General features: G+C 43.7%; 1 protein-coding gene across 4 annotated transcripts; it reads right to left on the bottom strand.

The window, feature by feature from the left end:
* Positions 1-792: 792 nt before the first annotated feature.
* NARF (nuclear prelamin A recognition factor) lies at positions 793-25,066 on the bottom strand. 4 transcript variants are annotated; one of them, XM_064728757.1, is made up of 12 exons: positions 24,993-25,066; positions 19,289-19,362; positions 18,768-18,848; positions 17,799-17,942; positions 16,058-16,190; positions 14,473-14,607; positions 10,162-10,280; positions 8,984-9,113; positions 8,308-8,380; positions 5,335-5,472; positions 4,645-4,802; positions 793-4,079 (listed from the first exon to the last, which is right to left on the bottom strand). In XM_064728757.1, exons 2-12 carry the CDS (start codon positions 19,313-19,315, stop codon positions 3,838-3,840), a joined length of 1,380 nt encoding a protein of 459 aa, XP_064584827.1. In that variant the 5' UTR covers positions 19,316-19,362; positions 24,993-25,066; the 3' UTR covers positions 793-3,837. The 4 variants fall into 4 exon arrangements, with proteins under 4 accessions (XP_064584827.1, XP_064584828.1, XP_064584830.1 ...); XM_064728758.1 differs by lacking the exon at positions 24,993-25,066 and adding an exon at positions 19,806-19,850 and having other exon boundaries at positions 2,018-4,079; XM_064728760.1 differs by lacking the exon at positions 24,993-25,066 and adding an exon at positions 19,646-19,664 and having other exon boundaries at positions 2,018-4,079.
* Between the last annotated feature and the right edge of the window lie 21 nt (positions 25,067-25,087).

The following is a 25,087-nucleotide window of genomic DNA, read 5'->3' as shown; positions in this document are numbered from 1 at the left end:
ACTCTCTTGGAAAATAAGGGCAGAAATGCAGTGTTTTGGGATAAATTGCACAATTTAAATGGATATTCCCTCTGCTTCAATGACACAAACCCTCAGTAGTTATCTTTCATTTCCAGAGCAGTTAAGGACATCTTACACCTTGGTCCCCTCCTCCAAACCTGTCCTACAAGTCACTTGTTTACACAGCAACAGGAGCAAGCCTGCTCTGTTCACCAGCTCCTCCTCTGGCCAGGTAACCCTTGAAATAAAAACACAGAACACCTTCAAATCAAGTTATTATTTAGTAGAAATCCAGGTCCCAACTGCTGAAGAGAACATATGGAAATGTTTGCTCGATTCATTAGATTTTCACACAACCTAGTGATGAAAAAAATCCCTTGTCTGTGTCAGGGCTCATTTTCATCCTTTCCTCACCTGTTGGATCAGGTCACACACAAAGATCTTTTTCTGTGCAGCAGAGTTTTGAGTTTCTCTGTCCAGTGACTCAGCACAGCCAGGCACTCTCCCAGGCTGCCCTCACACCCCTCAGAGCAAGAGCTTTAAAGCCACAGGGCTTGTCTGCCCTGCAAGCAATCAATATATTAACAATTTTAGACAGCTAATTACCATTCATCTGGCACCTTCCTCCTTCCATTTAGCAGAGTTTGAGGTGCAGCTGTAATCCAAAGTGTCCCATAAAGTGCTGATACAAAATTGGTGCCACGGATGGGCCCCAAACAAACCCCCTGGGTGTAACCTGGTGTACTTAAAGAGTTAAAATTGTACATGGAATGACACAGAACCAGTGCAGAATTGAGTACTGAGATTTATTCACAATTCATGGTCATGCTGCACTGGAAAACAAAGCACCAAAATCTGGGTAACTGAACATCATCCAGGTATAACCCAGCTGAGACTGCTGCATTTGGGTGTCTGCATTCCCCTGGGGCACCCACAAACGGTGCTGTGCTGAGGGAACCCTCCTGCAGCAGCCAAAGGGACTCACAGCACCCTGGAGCAGCCTCAGAACCCCAAGGATCCAGCACCTGACATGCTCAGGTCAAGAACATCCCAAGACAATTTTATTAATTAATTTACTGTGTCCAATTTCTTTCCCACAATCCTTCCAGTTTATAATTTTTCTAAAAATCCTCTTATCCCAGCACAAAATTCCAGGGGTAGGTAAAGCACTATATCAGGAGCTTTTCTTGTTGCTGAAGAGGCAGTGGCAATAGAAATTATTATGAAACCAGGGAATTAAATATGCTGTAATTTCAGAAATGTGGCTACAAACACATATTGTCAACATTAATGGATTTTCCAATTCAAATCCAGAATCCAATCTTAGGCAAGTATTTCACTATATATGAAGCTGCAACAAGGTTTTCTGATATAGATTAAAATTTCAATGCAAGCAGGTGAAGGGGGAAAGATTAAAAGGAAAGAAAAGTTCTATCCTGTAAAACTGGCACTTTAAGAAAAGGCCTTTAAAAAATTAAAACATTTTACTCAAAGAGTCTTAAAGAACAAAAGCTGACCAAAAAAAGAAACCAACCCAAAAAGACAAGTCTCAATTGGTTAGGTCACTAATGATAATACATTTAATACATTCTGTGTAGCCTGGTTTAGCACAGGAGACATTTAGGGAAGTGATGCAAAGGTTTGTTATGCAAAACCAAACCCCACTACAAGCTCAGTTAGGTGCCTTCCTTATCTTTAAAAAAGAATTGTGCAGCAGACACAGCAACAGCTCTGCACTGTGACTGCCCCAGTGGGTTAAAACCCTGGAGCAGATGGAAGGAATGGTGGATGCAGCTGGAGCAGGGTATTGTGGACACTGAGCCAGTGCTTTCCCTGCACTGATCTCAGCCACAGGCACTGCACAGCACCCCCAGCCCTGGGAGCATCCAGCACCCTGCACACACAGCTCAGGCTCTGCTTTCACAACAGCTCTTGGGCAGTTCACTGAAGGTTTCCTCAGAAAAGCAAACTGGTTTTGTACCATTGCACCCAGTAAACACACAGAAACAAATAAGCACACTGTACAAAGAGCAGCAGAGATATAATTTAAACATGCAGCAGCTACAAACCATATATACAGAGAAACAGGCCTATACAAACAGAACAGGACCATTTATTACATTACAATTCTGGGGGAGTTTTTGGAGGAAATCACAGCAGATGAACAAAATCAGACCCGAGGATGTGGATGTTGCTTCTGAAAGTGATCTGCTTTGAAATGTCCCACAACAGCCCCACCTTTCTCCAGCACACACATCTATCACCCTTCCAGCTGCACACAGCCCTTCCCACAGCTCCTGGACTCCCTTCCTGTACAGAGGTAGATTTCTGTCAATGTTCTGATATTGCACCACAGTAAAGATGGTTCTTATCACAAGGAACAACTTGCAAAGGCTAATTTCTATAATTCATGGGCATCATTTCATTGTGGGCATTCAGGTAGTGCAGTAAATAAATTTGCACTTGAAAGAAAATTCCCTCCAAGTGCAATGGTTTGTTATTTAGGTGGAGGTCCAATGGAAAGCTGCAGTTTTGAACAGCTTCCCATGAAGAGAGCTGGTTTTTATCAGCAGGGTGACACTTGACTGTCCCTCTCCTTTTCAGCCAAAGCCAGCTCTTGCCCTGCCTCCCCTGATGCTCCATCCCATTCCACTGTGTTCAGTTAAATGTGCACTTTAAACACTCACAGGTTTTTGCAGGAATCATCCAAGCAGCAGTAACATTGAAGAAATTGGCAAGAAGATTGATTCAAACTGCATGAAATGGTTAAAAAAGCCCATCCACACTCAGGCTGCATAAGGAAAGCTAGAACTTTGCTAGCTTCAAACAGCCATTAACTGTGAACAGATCTGAAGAAGTCTGGCAGGAGTCTTAATTTCTTTTGTCCATCACATTCTTGAATAACTCTCTGACAAGTGGGGAAGTTGCAGAGCAGCTGAATGGCAGTACCACTTCACAATGTCTGTTAAATGAACCTCTATAGCATATTTATAAAAATAAGTGCATCAAAAACCACGATGCCAACACACCATAACTCTGATGAGCTCACAAGCATTGCTCAGTAGTTTTTCTCAGAGGCACCCCAGGAAGTTATTTTTTGCAGAAGTCTTTCAACATGGAGACAAATGAAGGAACAATCTGGGCATGTTCCACTCTCAGAGAGAAGCCAAAGCAAGCAGCACCACTGCTGCTGGCTGCAAGCTTGGCAGAAAACTTATATGGGAAGAAAGTTCTCTTTTTGTAGCAATCAACCTATTTGGAACTATTTTAAATGAACCATTTAGCATTAGTTTCCCAGATTCAGTTTGTGTGAAGCATTCTGTGACACTACATCAGTAAGAAATGGTGGCTAGCTTGGAACTGAGTATTTTTTTGCTGAATTATGGATACAAGGCTTATAGAAATTCATTACATCTCTCCACATACTCACTTGTCCTTTAAAAGGGCTTTTCCTTACCAAGGTAAGTAAATCCCAACTGCATCAATACTGAAATTCCTGTGTTGACAGGGACTGCAGACCTAGAAGTAAAATCATCTCACCCTCTTGGAGGAGCCCATTTTGTGCAGTGAACCTTCCCTCCAGGGAGCAACTTGGTCAGGAATTGCACTCCCTGTCCCTGCCACAAAGGGCTGTGTACCTTGCAAGATTAGAATGAAGAAATCCACTGTATGCAGGAAATGACAAACAGTCAAATGAACTGCCAGTGGCAGGAGCCAGGGCTCTTGGAGCTGTGTGGTTTTGCAGAGCAATGGTTGTGCCCCAGCAGCCCCAGCTGGGCAGAGCTCACTGAGCCAGAGGTCCCATGGGTGCCCTGCAGCCCCAGCCCAGCTCTGCTGTTACCATTTGATGTCCAGGCTGCTGGTGCTCTGGCTCACTGCACTGTAGGAGGTGTGCAGAGTGTCCTGGGCCTTCTTGGAGTCCCTGCCCTCCAGCCAGTCCTGGTACATCCTCTGCACGTGCAGGTTGGCCTCTGGCAGCCTGACAGGGATGGCAGTGTACACCTCCTCCATCTGCGCCAGCAGGGCTCTGTCTGCTCTGCCATCCTCACTCTGGGCCTGGCCCTTCCCATTGAGGCACCCTGAGGGAAAAAAAGAAATTAAAAAGATGAGATGTGATGGAGATTTGATATGAAAAAAAAAGTCTTTGTTAACTCAGAATTCTTTTTTCACACTTCCCTAAAGGAAGTTTTTTTTTAAGCTTCCTCCCACGCTGTTACAATTTGTATTTACCTAAAGTGACTCCAATATCAACTTCATCTTAATGGAAATGAGGTTTCCATATCACAAATCTCTCTCTGCATTCTCCATGGTTTTATGATCCTAATTATGTTCCTTGTCTTTTCTTGCCCTTGACAGGCACCATTTCAGAGCATCCTCTGGGGCTTGGCAGTGCAGTGCTGGCACTTATTTATAGGTCACAAGAGAACAAATATCATCCTGACTCATGTTAGAAAACTCAATCACTTTCTGAGCCAACCCTGCACCTGTAACTGGTGTTTTGGACCCTTCAACAAACAGAGAGATTTTAGATTATTAAGAAGAGAATGAAGAGGGAATGAAAGGAAGTGCCTGCCTGTAAGGCAGCTTTCCTTTGACATTCAAGACACACAAGCAGAACAACTGCAGATCCACAATTATCTTTACCTCCTGGGCAGGCAAGGACTTCTACAAAATGGTAGAAAAACTTTCCTTTTTTCAACTTCAGGACCATGTTTTGGATATTCCTGAAGCCATAAGCTGCTGCAAAACGCAGCACTGTCTCTCCATCCTTTTCAAGGGTCACTTCTTGAAAGTCCTTGTTCCTGGCAAGACAGAGAGAACATTTTAACCCCTGCATTCCCAGAGGAACAACCCAACTGGGCCAGTTTGCATTCAGCTGCTCCAAAGGGAGCAGGACTCAAAGTGAACTCTTCCACTTTCTAAACTGAGTTAAGCAGAAATTGAGGTGGAATCTTTGTAATAGAATTATACTTTAAGTGCAGGTAAGGTTTTAATAAAATGAGCACCAGCAGGAGCTGCTTTCAAGTGAGAGACCTGCAGGTTCAGAGCAGGTTTAGAGCCTGTAGCTGCCCATCAGACCAGGTCAGCAGTGACTGCTGTCACCACCCAAAGCAGAGAAGCTCCTGAGCTGCAGGAACCAGCTCCTGCCAATGCCCCAAGGCTCTCAGTGCCCAAGGGGCATCTGGACAAAACCCTCAATAAATGCTTTATCTTTGGTCCAAGTGCTCAGGCAGTTGAAATAAGTGACTGCTGTGTGTCCCTTCCAACTGGAAATTCCCCTTTCTGTTCTAGCTCACCCATTGTACATAACAAGGATACAAAAGTGGAACTTACTTTAGTGCTTTGTAGGTGATCTCCTTGACATCCACACCAAAAAGCTCCTTTGCAGCATGTTTAAAAATGTGCTCCAGGTAACCATCAGATCTCTTGCCATCATGCCTTACTACATCCCCCTCCTTTAAGCCATCAAACCTTAGGGAACAACAAAATGGAAGATCAGCTCCAAAAATTTAATTCTTTCACTTCAATAAAGCAGTGTGTTTCTCTTCTTCTCTGTCTCCCCCACCAAAAAGTGTTTTGTAGCACTGAGAACACATTTATTTACATTTATTACAGCTTTAAAAATGTAAATTATTCAGGACAGCAGTAAGACAATGAAAAAAATCAATTAAAAATATGCAGGGCTTTCCACATTGTGCTGAAGGTGCATTGTTATCAATTACTGTTGCTTGATATTTCTCAATCTGAAGATTTTGTTAACAACCTTTTACTGCTCAAGAGCCATTTTGGGAAAAAAATATTTAAATCCAATTATTTAAATAAATGGCCATTTTTTTTGAGAGAATAATTTGTGAGAATACAAAACTAGTTCAGAAGTTAAAGTCTTTGCTGACAGTTCTGCTTTAGGAAATTTTGTCACAATGTAACACTGTGCCAGTGAAATCACACCAAACTGGTAGAGCTGCAACCAGGTTAGAAGGGTTTACACTGAAAATAAGTGTTACACTGTGGCTCAGGAGAGAAAATGGGAGCTCATCTGCTGCAAGTTCACCTCTCCCCATTTAAAAGCAGCTCTGAAGGGCCCCCATTCACACAACTGCTTTAATACCCAGCACTTTATCACAAATTGCTGCCGTGCTGGGGCTTGTTTGAAGAACATGACTCCAAGTTGTTTCAATTTCTCTGCAAGATCTGCTTTAAAGACCCCAGAAGAGCAAGAATTTATGTCATGAGGTCTCAGAGCTGAACAAGTATTTTCAGATTGGTCCTTATAGAAATTAACAGAAATGGAGGGCACTTGGCTTGTTCAGCCTGGAGGAGACTGAGACCAGAGCTCCTGAGGGACAGCTCCAACTCTGCTCTGGGACAGGGACAGAACCCAGGGCATGGCTGGGGCTGTGCCAGGGGAGGTTTGGGTGGGATCTCAGGGAAGGTTCTTCCCCAGAGGGTGCTGGCACTGCCCAGGCTCCCCAGGGATGCCAGGGATGCCCAGGGTGGGGTTGTTGGGCAGTTTGGGATGGATTTTAGGGAAAGGTTCTTCCCCAGAGGGTGCTGGCACTGCCCAGGCTCCCCAGGAATGCCAGGGATGCCCAGGTGGGGTTGTTGGGGTGGCTGTGCAGGGCCAGGGGCTGCACTGGGTGATCCTTGAGGGCTCCTTCCAGCCCAGGACATTCTCTGATTCTATAAACTGAGCTAATGAACCAGCATTAATGAACAGCCTGGCCTTTCACTGGACAGGCTGACACAGAATTAAAAGCCTCCCTCTGTGTGATTCTGATACAGAACTACATGAGTGTCTGTGATTATTCCTGCAGGAACTTTATTCATTCTCATTCTGTGACAATCTCAGGTAGAAGCAAAGGAGCTGCACTACAAGCACAGCTCTGATCCACTGCAGTTTCTCCCCTCTAGGTCCAAGCAGGATTCTAGCTGGAAATGAGGAGGATTTTTCAAAACTTCCAGAGCTTTCTGTTGTGTGCAAGACAGCACATTCATTGCTCCTTTGGCAAGGCACCAAGGAACATCTGTCCCAGCTGAACAAAGATCAGGGAGAGAGAGCAGCCTCTGGAAGCAAATCTGAGAGTTAAACACCACCCAGGCTGCTCCCTGAGCCCAGCACAAGGGATGGAAACAAAACTCTCCAGTGCTTTGTGTGCTTCTCATCTAAACACAGTTCAGTGTGATCTAATCTTGAAAAACTGACTGCTGTCCTCAGTATAAAAACCAATTCATTTCCATCTCCTGAAAGGGTGCTGCTCCTGGCAATGCACATGAACATATTGGGGAGTGGGAATTTCCTGCCAGGATGGTGCTGAGAAAGAGAGGGAGCCCAGAGCAGATGGCCAGGCCAGCACAGGTTGGGGCTCTGCACAAGGAGCTCACAGAGCTCTGAACAGGGCCAGACCCCCAGGCAGCCACACTGACAGCAAGTCACATCATTCATTACTGCAAATAATCTATACTTATCAATCAATTACTAATGATTCTTAAATATCAATCAGGAACTACACAAATCTTCAAGTCATATTTTAAAATATTTACTGTATAAGGGTCATTACCTCAAATTATCTGCTTTGTATTCAGACAGTAAATGCAAATTTATATTATCTGTTTTATATTACTTTTATATATAGCAAGAACATCTAAGAGAATATTTTTGTGGGTTTGGCCACTCTATAAGTGTGAAGCTGTGGTATATTCAGGCTTTAGTGCAGGTTTTTTCCTCTAAAAAGAAAAACCATTCTTCTGAGCAGTTTTACATTTATGTTGTGTGGGAAATGGGTTTACAGAAAATTCTCAAAGATTGACAGAAAACTCACAAAGTGTACACCTGTATGCAAACCTTAAAATAAGAAATACTGACTTAAAAATACCATAGAACAAACCAGACAGTGTTAAGAGAGAAATTGAACTAAAAACAAGTTCAAAGGATGACCTTACAAATAAGACTAGATACTTTAGAGAATAAAACTATAAAAATGCATTGTAGCAAGATCCACAAGGAGTAATTTTAGATGATTGATTTTAAGACATTTACAACACAGTTCAGCTAAAAATGATAAACCAAAATGCTTATAGTGCATTATAATTAGGAAATAGTTGGCTTCTGATTGTGATACCATGAATTATAACATCTGTATTGTCTCACCCTTCAAATGACACTGAAAATAGAATAAAAGTTTTTAAAATGCCTCTCAGTTGCCCCATCTCTAAGTCCAAAAAGAGCTTTATCCAACAATGCTGAATGTGCTCCAACACATCATTTGTCATCCAAACAAGGAAGCAATCCACAACAAAACTACTTACAAACTATCTACAGCTACTTCAGTCACATCTTTCATTGACACATTTTTCTGTTCCATTATCTGGACAATTTCACCTGTAGGAAAACACAGGAATTTCACTTTTATCACAAAGCACAACACCCACTGTGCCTCTGTTTCAGAGAGCAACATCCCAACACCTGCCAGTGCTTTGTGTCACATTCTGCAGCTCCTGCATCACCTCCCTCCTGACAATCCCAAGAAAAGGGGCCCTCAGCCTGCCCAAACCCTGCTCACATCCTCAGCCTTCCTGTCAGGCCAAGTCTGGAAATATCCAAACTTGGACACTAAGGCTAAAGACAAGATCCTCACCAAAAGGCAACTTGTACCATGAATGAGGAATAATTCCTAATAAAATAATGACCACAGACAAGCCAGACAATTGTTTTAAATATGGATTTGAGTAAATTTTACCTTCTTTACCAGGTTGTCAAAATACCTGATTTTTTAGATGAATAGCAACTTAGAAGGAAAGGATGTGTCACTCTGCCCTCCCTGTGCAGTACCTGTACTACCAGGAGCACAAAAATATGTACTAATTTTTAAAGCCAACCTTATGACTAAAGCAGACTTGAAAAAAGCAAATTCTGGCAGAAAGGTTATTCTAAAAATGGTGATTCACTTTTATATTTATAGATTATAAGTTTAAAAAAGTTAACCTGATGTCAGGACACAATCAACTTCTGCTGAATTATACAAGGCAGTGTAGAAATCTTCCCTCAAGGCTTCCAGCTTTTTGTCATAACAAGGTGCCACGACTACATGGAAAATTTTATCAGGAGACAAATTCTGTGGAATACAGAAGGGAACACATGAACTCCATGAAGAGCAAAAGGCAGCTTGAAGGATCACAGGGACAAAAATAGTGACATAAACCTCATGCAGGCAATATCAGGAATAAGTCCCTACATTAAATTTAAAGAATGTTCACACAGACAATGATTTGCCAGAAGTCACAAAGCATCAGCAACAAACTTCCAAAGTTACTGTCCTGGCTGGAGCAAATTCCCTCAGCCCACATTTTCTGCAGCTTTTTGATTGCCTGAGAAAGTGGATACAAGTCAGGAGTTCAGAGTTCTGGTTCCTGGCTGTCACCCACAGCAAGCCCTTCACAGTTTGTCTGTCCATGTGCAACCCTTCCCTACTTAATGTGGCTCCTTTGAGGTATGGGATGTAAAGAACAGCAATTTTTTCAACATACAAAACTGAGGAGATAAAAAGGTTAGCTCCAAGGATACAGTGCTTTTGTTGAGCTCAGGTCACAGGGCAATTTCCACATTATTCTCCTCCACTCCTGTTTTGGCTTTGCTGTAGAACTACAGAGGCAGCATTTCACAAAAAACCCTTTAACTGCTATGGATTTAACTTTAGCCATAAATATTTAAATCCATCTTGCACTGGAGGTGCAAGGACTGCTGCCACTCCACTGATGTATAAATGGAGGGAACATGGGGGCAACCATGGAGGGCAAAACATGGAGGGGCAAAACCTGAGGGGGGCAAAAACCATGGAGGGGCAAAACATGAGGGGCACAACCCATGATGGGGGAAACCATGGAGGGGGGAAAAAAACCATGGAGGGGGGGCAAAAAACCATGGAGGGGGGGCAAAAAACCATGGAGGGGGGGCAAAAAACCATGGAGGGGGGGCAAAAAACCATGGAGGGAATCACATACTTTGTTCATTCCTCTCATCATGGGCCATTGTACAGCACAAAGCACCATTTCTTCTTCAAGTAAAGGACAAATGTAATACACTAAGATCTGTATCTCAGTGTTAAAACCCATCTGCTCTATTTAGAAGAATATAAAGGGTAACAATAAATCAGAATGACTCACCTGCTGCCTGGCAAAGTAGCCCTTCACTAGGGAGCCCATGATCTGCTGTGGGGACTTTGCAGTGCAGATGTGAGAGGTGACCAGGTTGGTGAGCACCCTCTCAGCATAACGGATCCAACCTGGAAGCACAAAAACATCCCAGGCACAGAGGAGTGAGCCATGAGCACAGCAAGGCAGCAGTCACACAGCACACCCTGACAATGGGGACACCTTCACCATGTCCCTGTAGGCTGGAAGTTCCACCTTGGGAGCCATAGGAAACCTCAGGGCTCTGTTAATAATGCTTCAGTCAATAATTCACCGTGCCAGCAATTCTAGACCAAGGTCCACTGTGAACTTCATGACCTGCTGCCCCTTCCTCATGCACAGATTTAACAAAGCAGAAAGAACAAGACCCCAGCTAACAGAAATTTGACCTTCTAAACCTTGGGTCACCACATTCTACAACAAATGCACTGTTTGGCTGCTTAACTGAAACCTGGTATTTCCTGAGATTTAATATCCCTGCACCCAGCCTGCTCCCCCAGAACAGAAGAGTCACATGAGAGCATTATCACAAGATGCACATGGATTAAGCCTGGGAAAAAATGGCTTTTTTACTATTGTTGGAGTAGCCCCACCTTCAGAAACACCCCCACACTCACAGGACCACCTGGAATCTCCCTGTATGCAACACCCTGTCCTCAGCTTCTCAGGAACTCCCTCTCACCAACCCCTTCAGCATTCCAGCTGGGGATACCCACAGCACCCAACATCCAGAGCTGCTGGATTATTCCCCCACTAAATGAACAAATCAAGGTATTCAGGGTGTGTAATTCTCTCCTGGGCTCTGGAGCTCTCACTGAAAAGCCCAAAATCCTTCACAGCAAAGGTTTGGAGCTTTTTTCATCTACATGACACCTACACTGTGCAGCAGAGTTAGGCCCAGCCTTCAAGGCAGGTGTGCTGCTTTTGCTGCTAAGAAATAGGGGAAAAAACCCCCACAAACACATTTTGTCTTCATGCAAATCAGTGATTACATAAAAGAGAAACTGCTGTGCAGTACATGCTGCCCAGGAAGGGGAAAACCTGGAGGTTAACTTTTAAGCTTGAAATTACCACTTCTGTGAAAACACCTGGTGCTGTTCAAGTCAGAACAATACCACAAATGCCAACACCAGCACAAAACTGGGATGAAAAGCAGTGTTCAGATTATTTGTCTCTCTGTAGCACAGAAATAGTTTTAATAAGATATAGTTGTATAGTTGAAATAGTTGTAATAAGATTTTATTGATGAAAACAAGGCGCTGAATATTATGGAAACCCAAGGATCCTCCAGCTGTTTAAATATTCCCAATTCTTGTTCTGCACAGACTTCAAGCTGGTTTCCATAAAAACCTCAAAGGCACACATCATCTTCACCAAGCATTCATTTCTGCTGTAGGAAAAGCTGAGGACCATGGATTTGTCTATTAGGACTGTACTGAACTGCAAGACTGAACTGAAGTTTGCTTAATGGAGTTTGCTTAAGTCTACCTTCACCTGGGACTTTAAATCACAGACATTACCTACAAAAAAAGCACTGAATTTATTGGTGCTTGATAAAAATCTATTAGCATATTCTGCATGATATCCTATTGCTTAAATGGGTTTTGGGTCAAGTGCTGTCCAAACAGAACAAAAACTGCTTCAAACAAAACAAGGATGTTGTTTTAAAGTACTTGTACTCACCATTTATCACCCCTGCAATGAGGCTGGTTCTTATAATTGGAATATTTTTGATGTTGTAGTCATGACCTATAAGGAAATTTCACTAAATCTCAGGAGATTTCTGACAGGTATTGTCTGAAGCAATTCCTTAAATTGTTTCTGTCCTTGCAGTGGATGGAACAAGTGTCTCTCAGCTGCAGCTCCCACAGATCATTAGTGTCATTAGTCACTGGTTAATTGCACAGCAGCCTGGGTGAGTGAGCATTTCTCACACACTGCTGTTTGTGCCCCCTCACCACAGTGAGGGAAAACCTCAGACACCTCACTGTAATGTCAGGAACACCAGCACTCACCCACACCTACACCCTTCATAAATTCATTGGGATTCTTGGCCATTTGCTGGCTGTGTTGCCATCAAAGAGCAAGGAATTACAAATTACCACATAAATCATCCCTGCAGCTGGAGCTCAGAACATGTTATTTTTGGTGGTTCTTGTGAGATCATGAAAATGCATGTATGCATCTGTAGGAAGTGCAAAAAATGCAAAAACTAAGCAAACTTTTGCTACTGTAAAACCTCATTCCAGGGAAAGGAAATTCACTGACTGGGACAAAAGCATCCTCAATATTTATGATATTCCTGCAGCTGCTGAAATCTGCCCCATTGGCTTTTCTGGGAGAACACAGAGGTTGGCAGTGCCTTAAAAATTCCAGATTTTCCACAGCAAATGCTTCATGTTGCTCACCAGCTCAGTACACTAAGGAAGGGAACTGATTCTTTTGGGATATTACAAATACTATCAGTAGTAACACTGCTGCTCTTTAACAGGAAAACCCAAAATGAGCTCACTTTCTCCTCAGAGAGCAGCAGGAGGTGAACAATTAACACAGAGCCAAGAAATCAGCTTTTCTCAGGTTCTGGCCTGTGCAGGCTCTGCTCTTTGCTCATGGTAGATGTCACACCCTGCCTGCTGCAGAGGGTGATAGCTCTGTGCAAAGTCACACACCAAGATAAAAACCAGTAAAGCATTTTTGATACTTGAGTTCACATTGACCTTGCATCTACAGAGCTCTATAAAAACCATTTTGTGCTGAATACACCCAGTAAACAACAGCTCTGGGACAAATTTATGTAATCTGGGGGCAGAAAGAGGAAGGAGAAAAATGAACAGAAAATGCACACAGACAAATAAGGACAGGAAACACAGTGAACAACCTCACTTGGAAGATGACTAATCAGGATTTTTGCTTTCTCTAATTACTGACAAAGAAACATTACCATGTTTTCAAAATGGATTGACAGTGATATTCTGGGTTAGTTTCCCAGAAATGGAAAGCACCCAAGCTTGTTACCATCTCTATCACAGCAGAGAGCTGACACCAAAACCAGCACTGACACCAAAAACTATTTTGTGCAGACCACACAAGGACAAGGAAAGTGCTCCATTAACTATTTTAAAGTATTTCCACTGAGAGCAGCAGATAATCTGAGCTCTGTTTCCTGATGAAGCAAATTAAAATTATCACAGAAATTCTAAAAGAAATCCTCAGGTTTTGAATTTTACCTAAAGAAAATACAAGACAACAAAACTAAGTAATGGGGGGGTTTCAGCTGCACAGGTTTTATATGAAAAAGAGCAATATGTGATATGTCTGCTCCTGAAGATAAGAGGTTACACTAAGATAACAGTAACAGAAAAAAGAGACATGTTTTTAATACATATATGTAGTAGTTAAAGCATAGCCCAGATATTTCCACTACAAAATACACAGAAAAAACAAGAATACAAGTATAATTCAACAGCAGTATTTAAACTTCAAACCAATAACAAAAGCAGATTGTGGGGATCATTGACTGCAACTCCTGATCACTCTAACATTTCTTTAATAAATGCAATCCACTTGAGTTATTTCAAAGGTAGCAAGAAGTGTTTTGCTATTTTTCTCAGCCTTTTGAAAAGCAACACTATGAACTTCAGGGTGGAGCTGATGAGGGTGTTAGGCAAAGGAGTTACTTTTATCTGCTTTTTGATATTTCTTTTTTAGGAATGTGACTTTTTACTTGAATTGAAATGGTGCTGTGCTAACAATGCAAAAGGTAAGCAGTGACTGCATGTTCTGCATCTGTGCAGGTTCTGCTCACACAGAACACATCCTGAGGGGCAAGGTTCTCAAAGTGAGACATCCAGCGAGTCAAGTCTGTGACATTTCATGTGAGAATTATTTTCCAAGTGTCAGACATATCCATCTCACAGCCATCACAAACAATGTCACTTGCTACTTTCTCCCAGGCAAATTCTAAACTTTGCTTAAGGTAACAGAGGTTGTGGTTTAATTCTATCAAAGTTCCTTTAAGATTCTTTTCCATGAGGAAACACCCAGTTAAACTCTAAGGTGTGAACACACAAGAAGCACCCACTAAACTCCTTTCACTTCTGATTCTCAATTCCAAGCACTGAAATGCACTCAGCATGACCAGTGACACTGGGAACAAACACTGTGTGCTTGAAAAGCAAATAAAAAATTTAAATTATGTAAGGCTCCCAAAGGAAGCCACCCTTTCCTCATCTCCCTGGTGGTTCCAGTTGGAAGGGAGGGAAGGATGGATAAATCAGATCTCACCAGGGCAAGCAGAGGCAAACATTGGTAAGGCATGTTCCTCCTGGTTCCTCCGCTGGTAGCGCTGCACAAACTCCCTCTGGCTCTCCAGGATACTGAAATCTGCAGCTATGGTGGTGTCAAACACATAATGCACCCCTGGGGAGGCAAGCAGAAAGGAACAGGCAATCACCAGAATGCTGTTCCCCTTTCAAAGCTCCAGGCCTATGAAAAATCTTGAAGGATCAACAGGTATATTCCCTCCCCCTGCACATTTTCACAGTCATAAATAAAAGCCATACACTGAAAAAACATCTTCTACACCCTGGGTTTACAAGGACCACCAAGAGCACTGCAAACATTCTCAGCTTCCCTCTGAGCACTTTGCATCTGTCACTTTTAGCTCAGCTGAACAGATGTCACAGCTCCTGCAGTGACTCTTGCAGAGAAATGTTCTTTTTAAGACATGCTGAAGTCACAAAAAATCCTATCCAGCTCAGAGGCACATCTGCCATTGCTGCAGCTGTTTGCAGAGCTGCAGGAGATATCAGCACCCCAGCAGGGCCCTGCTGGCCCTCACTTGGCAGCACACTCCCTGAGAGCCTACGTACCACTGAGCACATCCCCACAGAAGTGAGGGCAGATAATCAATGCATTCTAGGAAAACTGGGGCCCACCAGAACTCAGGAATGCTCTGAGATGAAATACATACACTGGGTACAGAGATGTATCAGAAAAAACATGAAAAATGAATATATATATACAGAGAGAAGGAAACAGTTTATGGGTTTATTACTGTTCTTTTTTTTTCTTCAAGTAAATTCAAAAAATTCCCAAACTTACAAGGAAAGTGGCTATTGCTTTTTATCTAAAACTCTATATATACTGACCAAAGGAAATACAGCTTTAACATAAAATAGGCAGATACAACAGTTCTTGTAATTTCAAATTACAGCAAAAAAACAGAATGGAGAATCTCCTAGAGATACAATGTGTCAAAAGCACTGAAAGGAACTTTGAGTAAGAATTACCTTCTCCCTCAAGTTTTACAACAATGGGAAGCTTGTGACTAAGCCCTCCCTGACTTCTTGGTAGCCAAGGTTTTGGAGGCAGCTCTACAATGTCCCTGTGTTGTGTGACCTTTCCTGTGAGCAGGGAATGTCCCCAGTGTGTCTCTCACACTGCTGTAGGTGGCACTGGTGCCTGGAGCTCAAACTCTGAACGAGGTTGTGCAAGGGCACTTCAGCACTGTTTAACAAAACATCATGGAATGGAATCCCACCATTGGCTTTGCTTGGGAGGAGCCCTAAAGCTCATCCAGTGCCAGTCCCCCATGGCAGGGTCACCTTCCACTGTCCCAGGAGCTCCCAGCCCTGCCCAGCCTGGCCTTGGACATTTCCAGGGATCCAGGGGCAGCCACAGCTGCTCTGGGAACCTGGGCCAGGGCCCCCCACCCTCATTTCTTCCCATTGTCTAACCTAACCCTGCCCTGTTTCACTCCATGCCCGTGTCAAAAATGCTCTCCAGCTCTCCTGCAGCCCCTTCAGGTACTGGAAAGCAAATAAATCCCTCCCTTTCTGCTTCACCACCATAACAAATGCAAACTTACCAAGACTTTTGAGGAAACCACAGAGTCTCTTGGCTGCTTCATTCACAGAGAGATTGAATTTAGCAGCAAAATAAGGCAATGACTGAGGGCACAGAGACACTGCCAACACTTTGTGTTTTGAGGTATCACATTTCTGGTAAGTGAAACAAAGAGAGAGAGAAAAAAGTCATTAAAACAGGGTAAGGCTCCTTGTTTTCCCTTCCTTTCCCATTCCTGGAGTTATTCCTTAGAGTCTCATGCTTCAGTGGGCCACATCATTAAAAACCCTGTGAAACAAGCCTCAAGTGCAGCAGAACAGGATGTTCCTCTGATCCTGACAGTGCTCATCTGCAGTCATCTGTAGATGTCTCTTTTACAGAACTCAGGGGAAATCCATCCCTCCTAGGACAATTCTGTGCTTGGATTCCAGGTGGCACAAGGAAAGTTAAGGGACATTCAGCACCTCTGATGTTCTAGTAGGATGAAATATTCTAGCAAATAAGAAAAGAGCTGTGTGTTTAAACATTTACAAAGAATGTTTACAGAAGCAGGGGCGTTCAAAGCTGTAAATACAACCCAGCAAATGCTGATTTTTTGTTAAGGCTCCTGTGTCTTCATCACTGCAGTTGTGGAGGGAAAGTGGCAAGATGGGACTCTCAGCAAATCAGCACTGCAGGCACTGAGGAATGCCATGAAAGTAGCCAGGGTATGGTGTGGAACTGTGCAGCTCCAGTGACTGTGGCATTTAGCTGAAGATTTATCTTGTGTTTCAGCTGGGACATTTTCCACACCAGCACAACCCCTGGAAGACAAAGCAGGCCTGTGCCACAGACAAGTGTCACCCTGCAAAGGTCAGAGCCCACAGCCTGCACTGATCCAACAACCCTTCAAGGAGAGCTCCTGGCTCAGAGCTCATCACTGCCCCTGCCTTGTGCTTGGGCCCCTGGAGCTGTGATAAAGGCACCTGACTGCCTTGCTGCTGTAGGATTTAGGCCCTCTTAACAGAACCCAAAATATTATTTTCCCCCCATTCTCTTCTAATTTCCTCATATATGACAACACCATTCTGTATGGACAGTAAACTCCTAAGAAAAGCTAAGTACTATGTAATTAACCCACATTTATGACACACATGTACAGATCAAGAAATTTCAATTCTGGTAGCTTTTGCACAGAAGTCTGGAGCAGAACTAAAATAATTAATTTAATATCAGGGTCTAAAGATCTGAGCACTACACACAGTAACTAACTTCTAGAAAAAACAGAACTCAGCAGAAAATAAAACAGCAATAGAACACTTACAAGGTTTGCTAAGAATATGGACAAAATGTAGTCAGGTTGAAAGTATATTAAACAGAATTCTAATTTCAAGAACATGTCTTTATAGGCTTGTATAATGTGGGTATATTAGCACCAAAACCACCCAGAACAGTCCTAGCAGTGAAGGAACGAATATCTATAAACACTGAACTGCAGAATAATTTGTTAGTGCAGTAATGAAATCATCACATTGCCAATAAATTTTCCTTCTGCAGGTGCAGTAACTTTCCTCTGGTGTTTACATTAAGTGCTGTGACCTTGCAACTCCAGTACAAAATTATTTTAAGTACTTTTAACGTTTGTGTTGCCTGACTTCCTCTTTGGAAAAAGCATATCCTGACAAATCTTCACATTATCTGCCTTGGGAGACCAAGCTGCTTAGTCATTCTGTAACTGCCTCCTCCTCAGAGCCAACAGTGGGGCATTGTTTGGGTCACTTTACCTTGTTAAGGTTGAGAACACGAAAGAACTCCTTCTGATTCTGCTGGAAAACTCTGGCTCCTTCTTCCAATGTCATGCAGCTGTCACAAGCTAGGCAGTCGCTAAGGAGTATTTTAGCATTAGCCAATGTATCAAACTCATTTTTCTGGGGGGCAAAAAAAGAAGTAAACAAGTATTTAGTAATGATCAAATGATTTTCAACATCTCTGCAAGCAAACACAGTATCCCTGTTTGGTTTAAAGCAGGATAATCCACAACACTTGCATAATATCCAAGATTATTTACAGGTAAACAAAACAATATGTTCCATCCCAATCATAGCTCTGCTCCTCCTATTACTGTGAAACTGCAAATGTTTAAGTGTAAACAAAAATCTAAATTTAGCCCCTAGTCCATATGCTAGTAACTTAATTTGCACTGTGCTTCAGAGCTGACAGTCCCCATCAACTCACCCAGCAACTGAGAAAACTTTCCCTTGAACTATTAAAGCTCTTTCACCAGATGTCCTCTAACAGCAAGGTGGCTCAGGCTTTGTAACACGAGGTAAAACAAAGAGAACACAGTCCTACAATTGCACTGAACATATTCTGTGAGATCAAGAGTTTCACACTATCTGCAGCTCACTTGAGAAAAAAGATATAAAAAATAAATTGATATTTTGTCCACTTGTACTATCAAAACTCTGCTTCCTATAAGTTCTGTCTCTGTTCTGAAGACTTGATATAAGAGCTTTGGCACTCTAAATTTTTAGAATTTCTGTTTTGTATTTGCATTGTAAGGGATTTTATTGCACCTTTTTGCAAGATTTTTGATTCACATATTAAGGGATGTCTACAAGAGCTCATAATTGTTTTCAACTGCTTGTTGTTTATTATACTTAGTAGTTGAAAGCTGTCTCCTTATAACCTCCTTTGGGATGCATAAAACAAAAGAATATAGAGTCTAATAGAGGTTTTAGAAGGAACATTACCTCTTCAGAGCCATCATTTGAACTCAATGCATCAACAGATGCACTTTGTGTATCGTCATTTTTCTGTTTTTTACTGCATTCCTGAAACAAAACATAAAATGTGCAGATTATGCAAAGCCTGTTCACCATTCTGTAAGAACACTTCTGCAGAACTCTTCATGCCATTAACCACGGACGGAGCTATTTACAGCGCTGTGGAGCACAGGCAAGACCCCGCGTTCAAAGTGCCATCGCTACGATGGAAATGATATCCCCGGGATTCCCCCGCTCCATCGGTTCGGGCGTTTGTTAAGCCGCGGGGCTGTCGGGGCAGGCACAGCAGGGCACGGCCACACGCCGGCGACACCGCGCTCGGGGCTGTCACGGGGCGGACGCGGAGCTCGGTGACCTTGGGGCCGGCGGCCAGCGCGGCTCTGTCTCCCCGCCGGGGCTCTCCGGGGCCGTTCCCGCGGGCAGCATCCCCCTACACCCCCGTGTGCCCGCGCCGAGGGGCGGCAGGACCCGGCCGGGCACTCACTCACCTTTTTGCTGCAGTTCTCGCACTTCATCTGCGGCGCGGCCCTGGCGCGGCTGCCGCGCGGTGCTGCCGCCGGGGCTGCGGGACAGGAGAGAGCGGGGCGGGAGGTGAGAGCCGCTCGAGCAGCGCCAGCCCGGCCCCCGACGCGCTCCCTCCGTCCCCGCCGCCCTTTGTTACCGCGCCCGCCCCGCCGGGCGGTCCCGGGGCGGCCCCGCCGCGCTCACGTGTCCCGCAATTCCCTGGCCCGGAATTACCCCGCAAACGCCGCCGGCCCCGGCAATGCGGTGGCACCGAGCGGCCTCGGAGGAGGAGACGCGGGGAAGGCGCCCCCGCAGCCCCGCACGGAGAGCGGAGCCCTCACCGCTGCACCCCCGGCTCTTCAGAGCCGCCCGCACCGAGGTAACGGGAGAACGGGCGGGCACGAGCCGCAGCTCAGCAGCTCCACCGGGATAAAAACCCCGACAGCGAAATCCCCCCGAGAGCCCCAGCGCAGCCTGTCCGGGGCAGCGCCGGTGCCGTACCTGCCGCCGGGGCTGAGCCTGTGGCCGCAGAGCGGGCGGGGCGGCACCGCCTCCTCCGCCGCCTCCCCCGGCCGCGCCCGCCGGGCTCATTGCGGACCTGCGCCGCCGCACGTACGCGAGGGGCGCCCCCATCCCGATCCCCATTCCCCATCGCGGCCCCCGTCCCCATTCTCATCCCGACCGGGACCCCCCAAGCCTGCCCTCCGCGCCCGGCTCTGCGCCCGAAGCCTCGCCGCTTCTCTGGAGCGTCCCTGCGTAATTTTTTACAACGCGCTCCTCTGTTAATATCGTACAATGGTTTTTTTCCCCTCGATTTCTGTTTTTTTCCTAATGGCTTTAAAGTGAAATGACACTCTGCGATTTATTAAATACAGCATCATCACCATTTTATTTAAGCGATATGCTGCGGTTTCCCATTCCTGTAATAAAACACAAGTAGCAGCAATGCTGTTCCCAGGCAGGAATCACAAATCCTCATGAACAGGATTATTGAACAGATATCAGCCTTCCAGTCTCAAAGGCCCTGGAGTATTAATCGAGAATTTTTACGATTTCTTGTGTTTCTGAACCTCAGGTAGGATTTAGACACAAAGGTTCAATCAAGATTTTGCTCCTTTTTTAACCCCCAGCCATATGAACACACAAGTACAAGCAAACACCTACACAGAGAAGTTTTTCAAGTGTAAAATGACGTTTTATAAATTAAACCACAGAACTTCCGAAAAACATGCAATTTCCTGCCTTAACTGCAACTTTTCTGTAGCACTGGGAAAATCCCCTCCTGTTACAGTGCTTTAAGCCACAGATGGGTTTTGAGCACAAGGGCTGGAAACAGGCACGGCCAGATGTTTGTTACCCAAAACCACAACTTTAAACACTTGTTCCAAAGATAACCCCAGAGAAGAATGTTGTGCTTTTTTAGAATTATTTTTTAATTTGCAGACTATAGGTGAGTTATCACTGAGGTCAGAGAAATCAAGAATTCTTTAGCTTAACCCTGATGAAAGAAAACAGAAATGTTTTCATACTTACCACTTAAAGAAAAGTAAGCTGATGCTGCTTTACATATACCCTGGAAAAATATCACTAAAATTGTAATAGCTTTGGTAATAATTTTCTGTGCTTCTGCTCTCTTCATTCAAAATACTCTCACATTTTTTATTCGTGTATTAGCCCAAGCTTTTTAAAAGCATCACAACCACTGAGCAATTCCTATGTGATCTAAGAATTCCCATTTCCTACAGACTTGCTGGAATGCAGCATTATCTGACATCATTTTTGTTCTGTGGATGAGTATTTTCATACAAGAAAAGCACCTTATTCTACCAGGATACAACAGCTATAGCTGCACTGGCCAGTAAGGTGACAGGACAGATGGGAAGTTCTAATTTAGAAATGTGTTGAGATTTGTACTTAAAAGCACAGCTAAAATCTTCCTGTTTCACACTCTGATTATACTTACATTTATTATCCAAAACTGATAAAGTGATTCTTCAAAAGACATGCCAGTTTTGGATATTTCTGTAACTGCACAGATCATATTTAAAATATATTTTTATTTCACAGAATCACAGAGTGGTTTGGGTTGGAATGGACCTTTGAAGGTCATTTAGTCCAAACCCCCCTTGCACCAGACCAGGCTGCTCCAAGCCCTGTCCAGCCTGGCCTTGAATTTCCAGGGATGGGAATCCCTGGTGAACCAAGTAATCTGTAAATGGATTGGATTAAACACATTCTTCTGCACATCAGCAAAGGGCAAAGACTGAATTTCCCCCCTATTTCTTGTATTCACAATGAAAAACTGCATAGAAATGGAAGCATTTTGCAAGAATATTGAGGACACCTAAAGTATCCCTATTTCATCCTTCATCTTAGGAATACTTGGACTGAATTTATTTCCATTTCAAAATTCAAACAAAAAGAGCTAAAACTTCTACAAACTGAAGTGTGTGCAAGGAATCTCTGTTTCAGTGCACAGTACAAGGTTGTATTTTTGAAATCATTAGATAATTAGATGTCTCATTTATTTTATTGCCAAGAGCACTCTGTGCTTTCCATTCTCCCACAGAACAGTGGATCTTTGATCAACCCTCACAGTGTGCCTGATAACCTGAGACAAGAAACAGCATCCTGCTTTAATCTGGGCATGGTGACACTTAATCTGGGCATGGTGACACCACCTTTGCACTCTCTAAAAGCTTTCCTATGCCAGCTGTAGGCAGCACTTAAAGGCATCACTTCTTTTATGGCCACTGTTGTTGATGTGTTTGGCCTCCATGTAACATTTATCCCTGCACCTGAAGCATTTACACCCTGAATGAAATGGAGAAATAAGAATTTCCCTGTGAGAACAGCAAAGTGCTGCAGGCTGTGCATGGCTGTGCCAGCTCATGGCACACACAGCTGGCAGAGCTGGGCAGTAACTCCTGGCTGAATGAACATGGATCCATGAAATCTGTGCCCTGTTCCACCCAGGGCAGGCCCAGCACAGGCTCCTTCTGTGGCATCAGCTCATTTCTAGCAGCACTCCCAGCCAATTCTCCAGCCAAAGCATTTGGTGGCTGCTTCCAAGCAAGCACTCTGGAATTTATCCTGGCATGTCAGTCAGATCACATGCTTAGTGCATAGCTGAATTCTTAAGACTTTAGGGCAGAAAAAAAAAATAAGGAGTTAGAAAAAAATATTTAGGGAAATGGTCTGAAATAGGAAAAAGCACCACAATTACACACATGTCAAACTAATTCAAAATAAAGGCCAGTTCTGTTTTATTTGCATGTTCTTGGGTTTAGGTCAATGACTTAAAAGTTACAAGTGTGTTTGCTACACAAATACAACATAAACACTTCCACAGAATCTATTTTTACATTGTTGAGGAAGAAGTCCACAAACAATCACATATTCCTGAATTGTTTATTTTGGAAAATGGTTTTTGTTTCTGCAGCAGTGGTTTGGAATTCATGCTGTTCTTTAGGTCCAGCATCAGGCTTTCAAAATATTCCTTCTTCCTTTGTCTATTGGAAGGCATAACAGCACTCACCTACTTGAAAGAGCTGGTGTAAAACCCCCAGATTTTAGAAAAAATGCTGTAAGAATCATTAATGGATAACAGAAGCTTACAGGGATCCTTGCCATATTTATTTAGATTGTGTATGTATGTGATATTTCCCATGGCTGAAAAAATTTCTCTGTAACTTCATAATTAAATTAAGTCATACCAGGTTATCCTGGTGTGACCTTTGAAGAACTGCAGAAGTAGAGAGCTGCTGATATTTTTGCAGTTGGTAACAATAATAAAACATATGCTTTGTGGTTTATGCTGAATGGAGATGAATTTCTTGCTTATTTCACTCTACTCTAGACACAAGAAACCTTTTGTCTTTTATCAATCCAAACAGCTTAACATTTGGTTTCCAGAGAAACCAGTTGCTTGTAAAAACTGATTGACAGCTAATTAGACATAAATTTCTTCCCAAAAGCCTCAGTCAGCTGCTTGTTTGGGTTGAGCACACGTGATACTTCTTACTTCCTATTTTTCATCCAAATCCAGCAGCTGGTACCTTGTGACTCACAAGCAGCCAATTCATTCTTGCACTTCCTCACTGCCTTTTCCCATTAACTCTTACACAGAATTTTACACAGGTATTTTCCAGTACTTACACTTAAATGTCTGTATTGTGGACTCTCTGGGGGTTTATCCCTATCTTCACTCTGGAATGTTATAAAAGTCATTGGTCAAAATCTTAATTTGCCAGAATAATGTTGAGAACAGCTAAATAAACTTCTATCATGTCATGGACCTGAGCAAACACTCCAGAATATATTCATGTTTGGAAAAAAGCCAAAATTTGAGGATTTCATCCAGGAAGGACATTCCTGTGCAACTGAGAGAGGACCAAGTATCATTTGTAGATGAAGTTACAGACTGACTAAGTTAAGCTAAACTGCAGATGTCTGCATTTCACCCATCCTGCCTGACATAAGCAGTTGCTCAAATGGATTGAACAGGAGCAGCTTTCCCATGTGAATGATATTTGAAACATGAAACATTTTCCAAATGCAGCCTATTTGTCCACAACAGGAAAATTATTCTGTATTTCAAGTGAATTAGAAACTTTCCTCCCCAAATAACGGATTTTCAAACTCAACCCTTCAGCTGATGCACAATTCAGAAAACTCATGACATCAATGTTTGACTTGTAAGATTATCACTGATATTTCTGCTTTGCAAATATAAGTCATGTCCAGGTGTAACAAAAAACAAGTTATTTGTTGGTGAAATTGCCTTGTTGAAGTCTAGGGCTTGATAATGCTTTAATGACCTCAGACCTAGCAGAGGTTAACAAAGTGTGAGCAAAAAGGATGCCCACTGGCAGTGGGCACCAAGAATTCAGAATTTAGGGGCCATCTGGCAAGAACTCCCAATATAAGGAAGAAAGAGATGAAGCCAACTCAGCAACTGGGCTGAAATCAGCTCCAGCTGGGTAAAAGGGAATTCTGGCGGGTGGAATCTGCAACCACTGACACAAGAAACTCACCTACAAGAAGGAAAGGCTGAGCATGCAGACTTCTTACCATGACAAGTGGATCATTAATCAATAGAAGACAGAATGCTAATTATTAAGAGAATGATGTAACTTGTAGCCAGTGAATACTAATGTCTTTGCTAAAATGTATCAATAGTTAAAAGCTTTGGTGTGCTTGATGTGTGGAAATGTCCACCTTGCACCCTGTGCAGAATAAACAACATCTCTGTGTTTAGAGGGCTCCTAAAATCAGCAAAACTTTCCTGCAGCCATTCCAAACCCACCGGGACGCGTTCGAGGTGTCAGCAGGGCTTGGACTGAGCGATCTCCAGAGGATCCTTCCAACCCCAGCCGTGCTGTCACTCTGCCAGAGCCGGGGCACGGCACCAGCTCTTTGTGTCACTGCTGTCCCAGGTGCTGCCATCGAGCACCCGGAGGTTTCCTGGCTCTGCAGGAGCTGCCCGAGCCTGGGGAGAGCCCCCAGGGCTCCCCTGCCCTCCCCGACCCCTCATACAAGGGGCCATGTCCGCCTCATCCATCTCGGCTCGTATCCACTGATGCTCTCCCGCACACCCAGCCTCACCCTACAGCGTTTCACGCGAGGTTTCTGCTCTTTCCAAGCACCGCTAAAGTAAAACAACCAAGGAAACATCGACGCTCTTACTTCAGCAGCATCCGCGGGCCTCGGCGCCATGCTGAGTACTGGCAGCGCGCCGCCATCTTGGCGAGGCGCTGCCCGCACGGGCGGGGAAGGGAAGG

Source organism: Zonotrichia leucophrys, chromosome 18, assembly GCF_028769735.1.
Source record: "Zonotrichia leucophrys gambelii isolate GWCS_2022_RI chromosome 18, RI_Zleu_2.0, whole genome shotgun sequence".
Taxonomy (NCBI): Eukaryota; Metazoa; Chordata; class Aves; order Passeriformes; family Passerellidae; genus Zonotrichia; species Zonotrichia leucophrys.
This window is presented reverse-complemented; position numbering and strand designations above follow the sequence as displayed.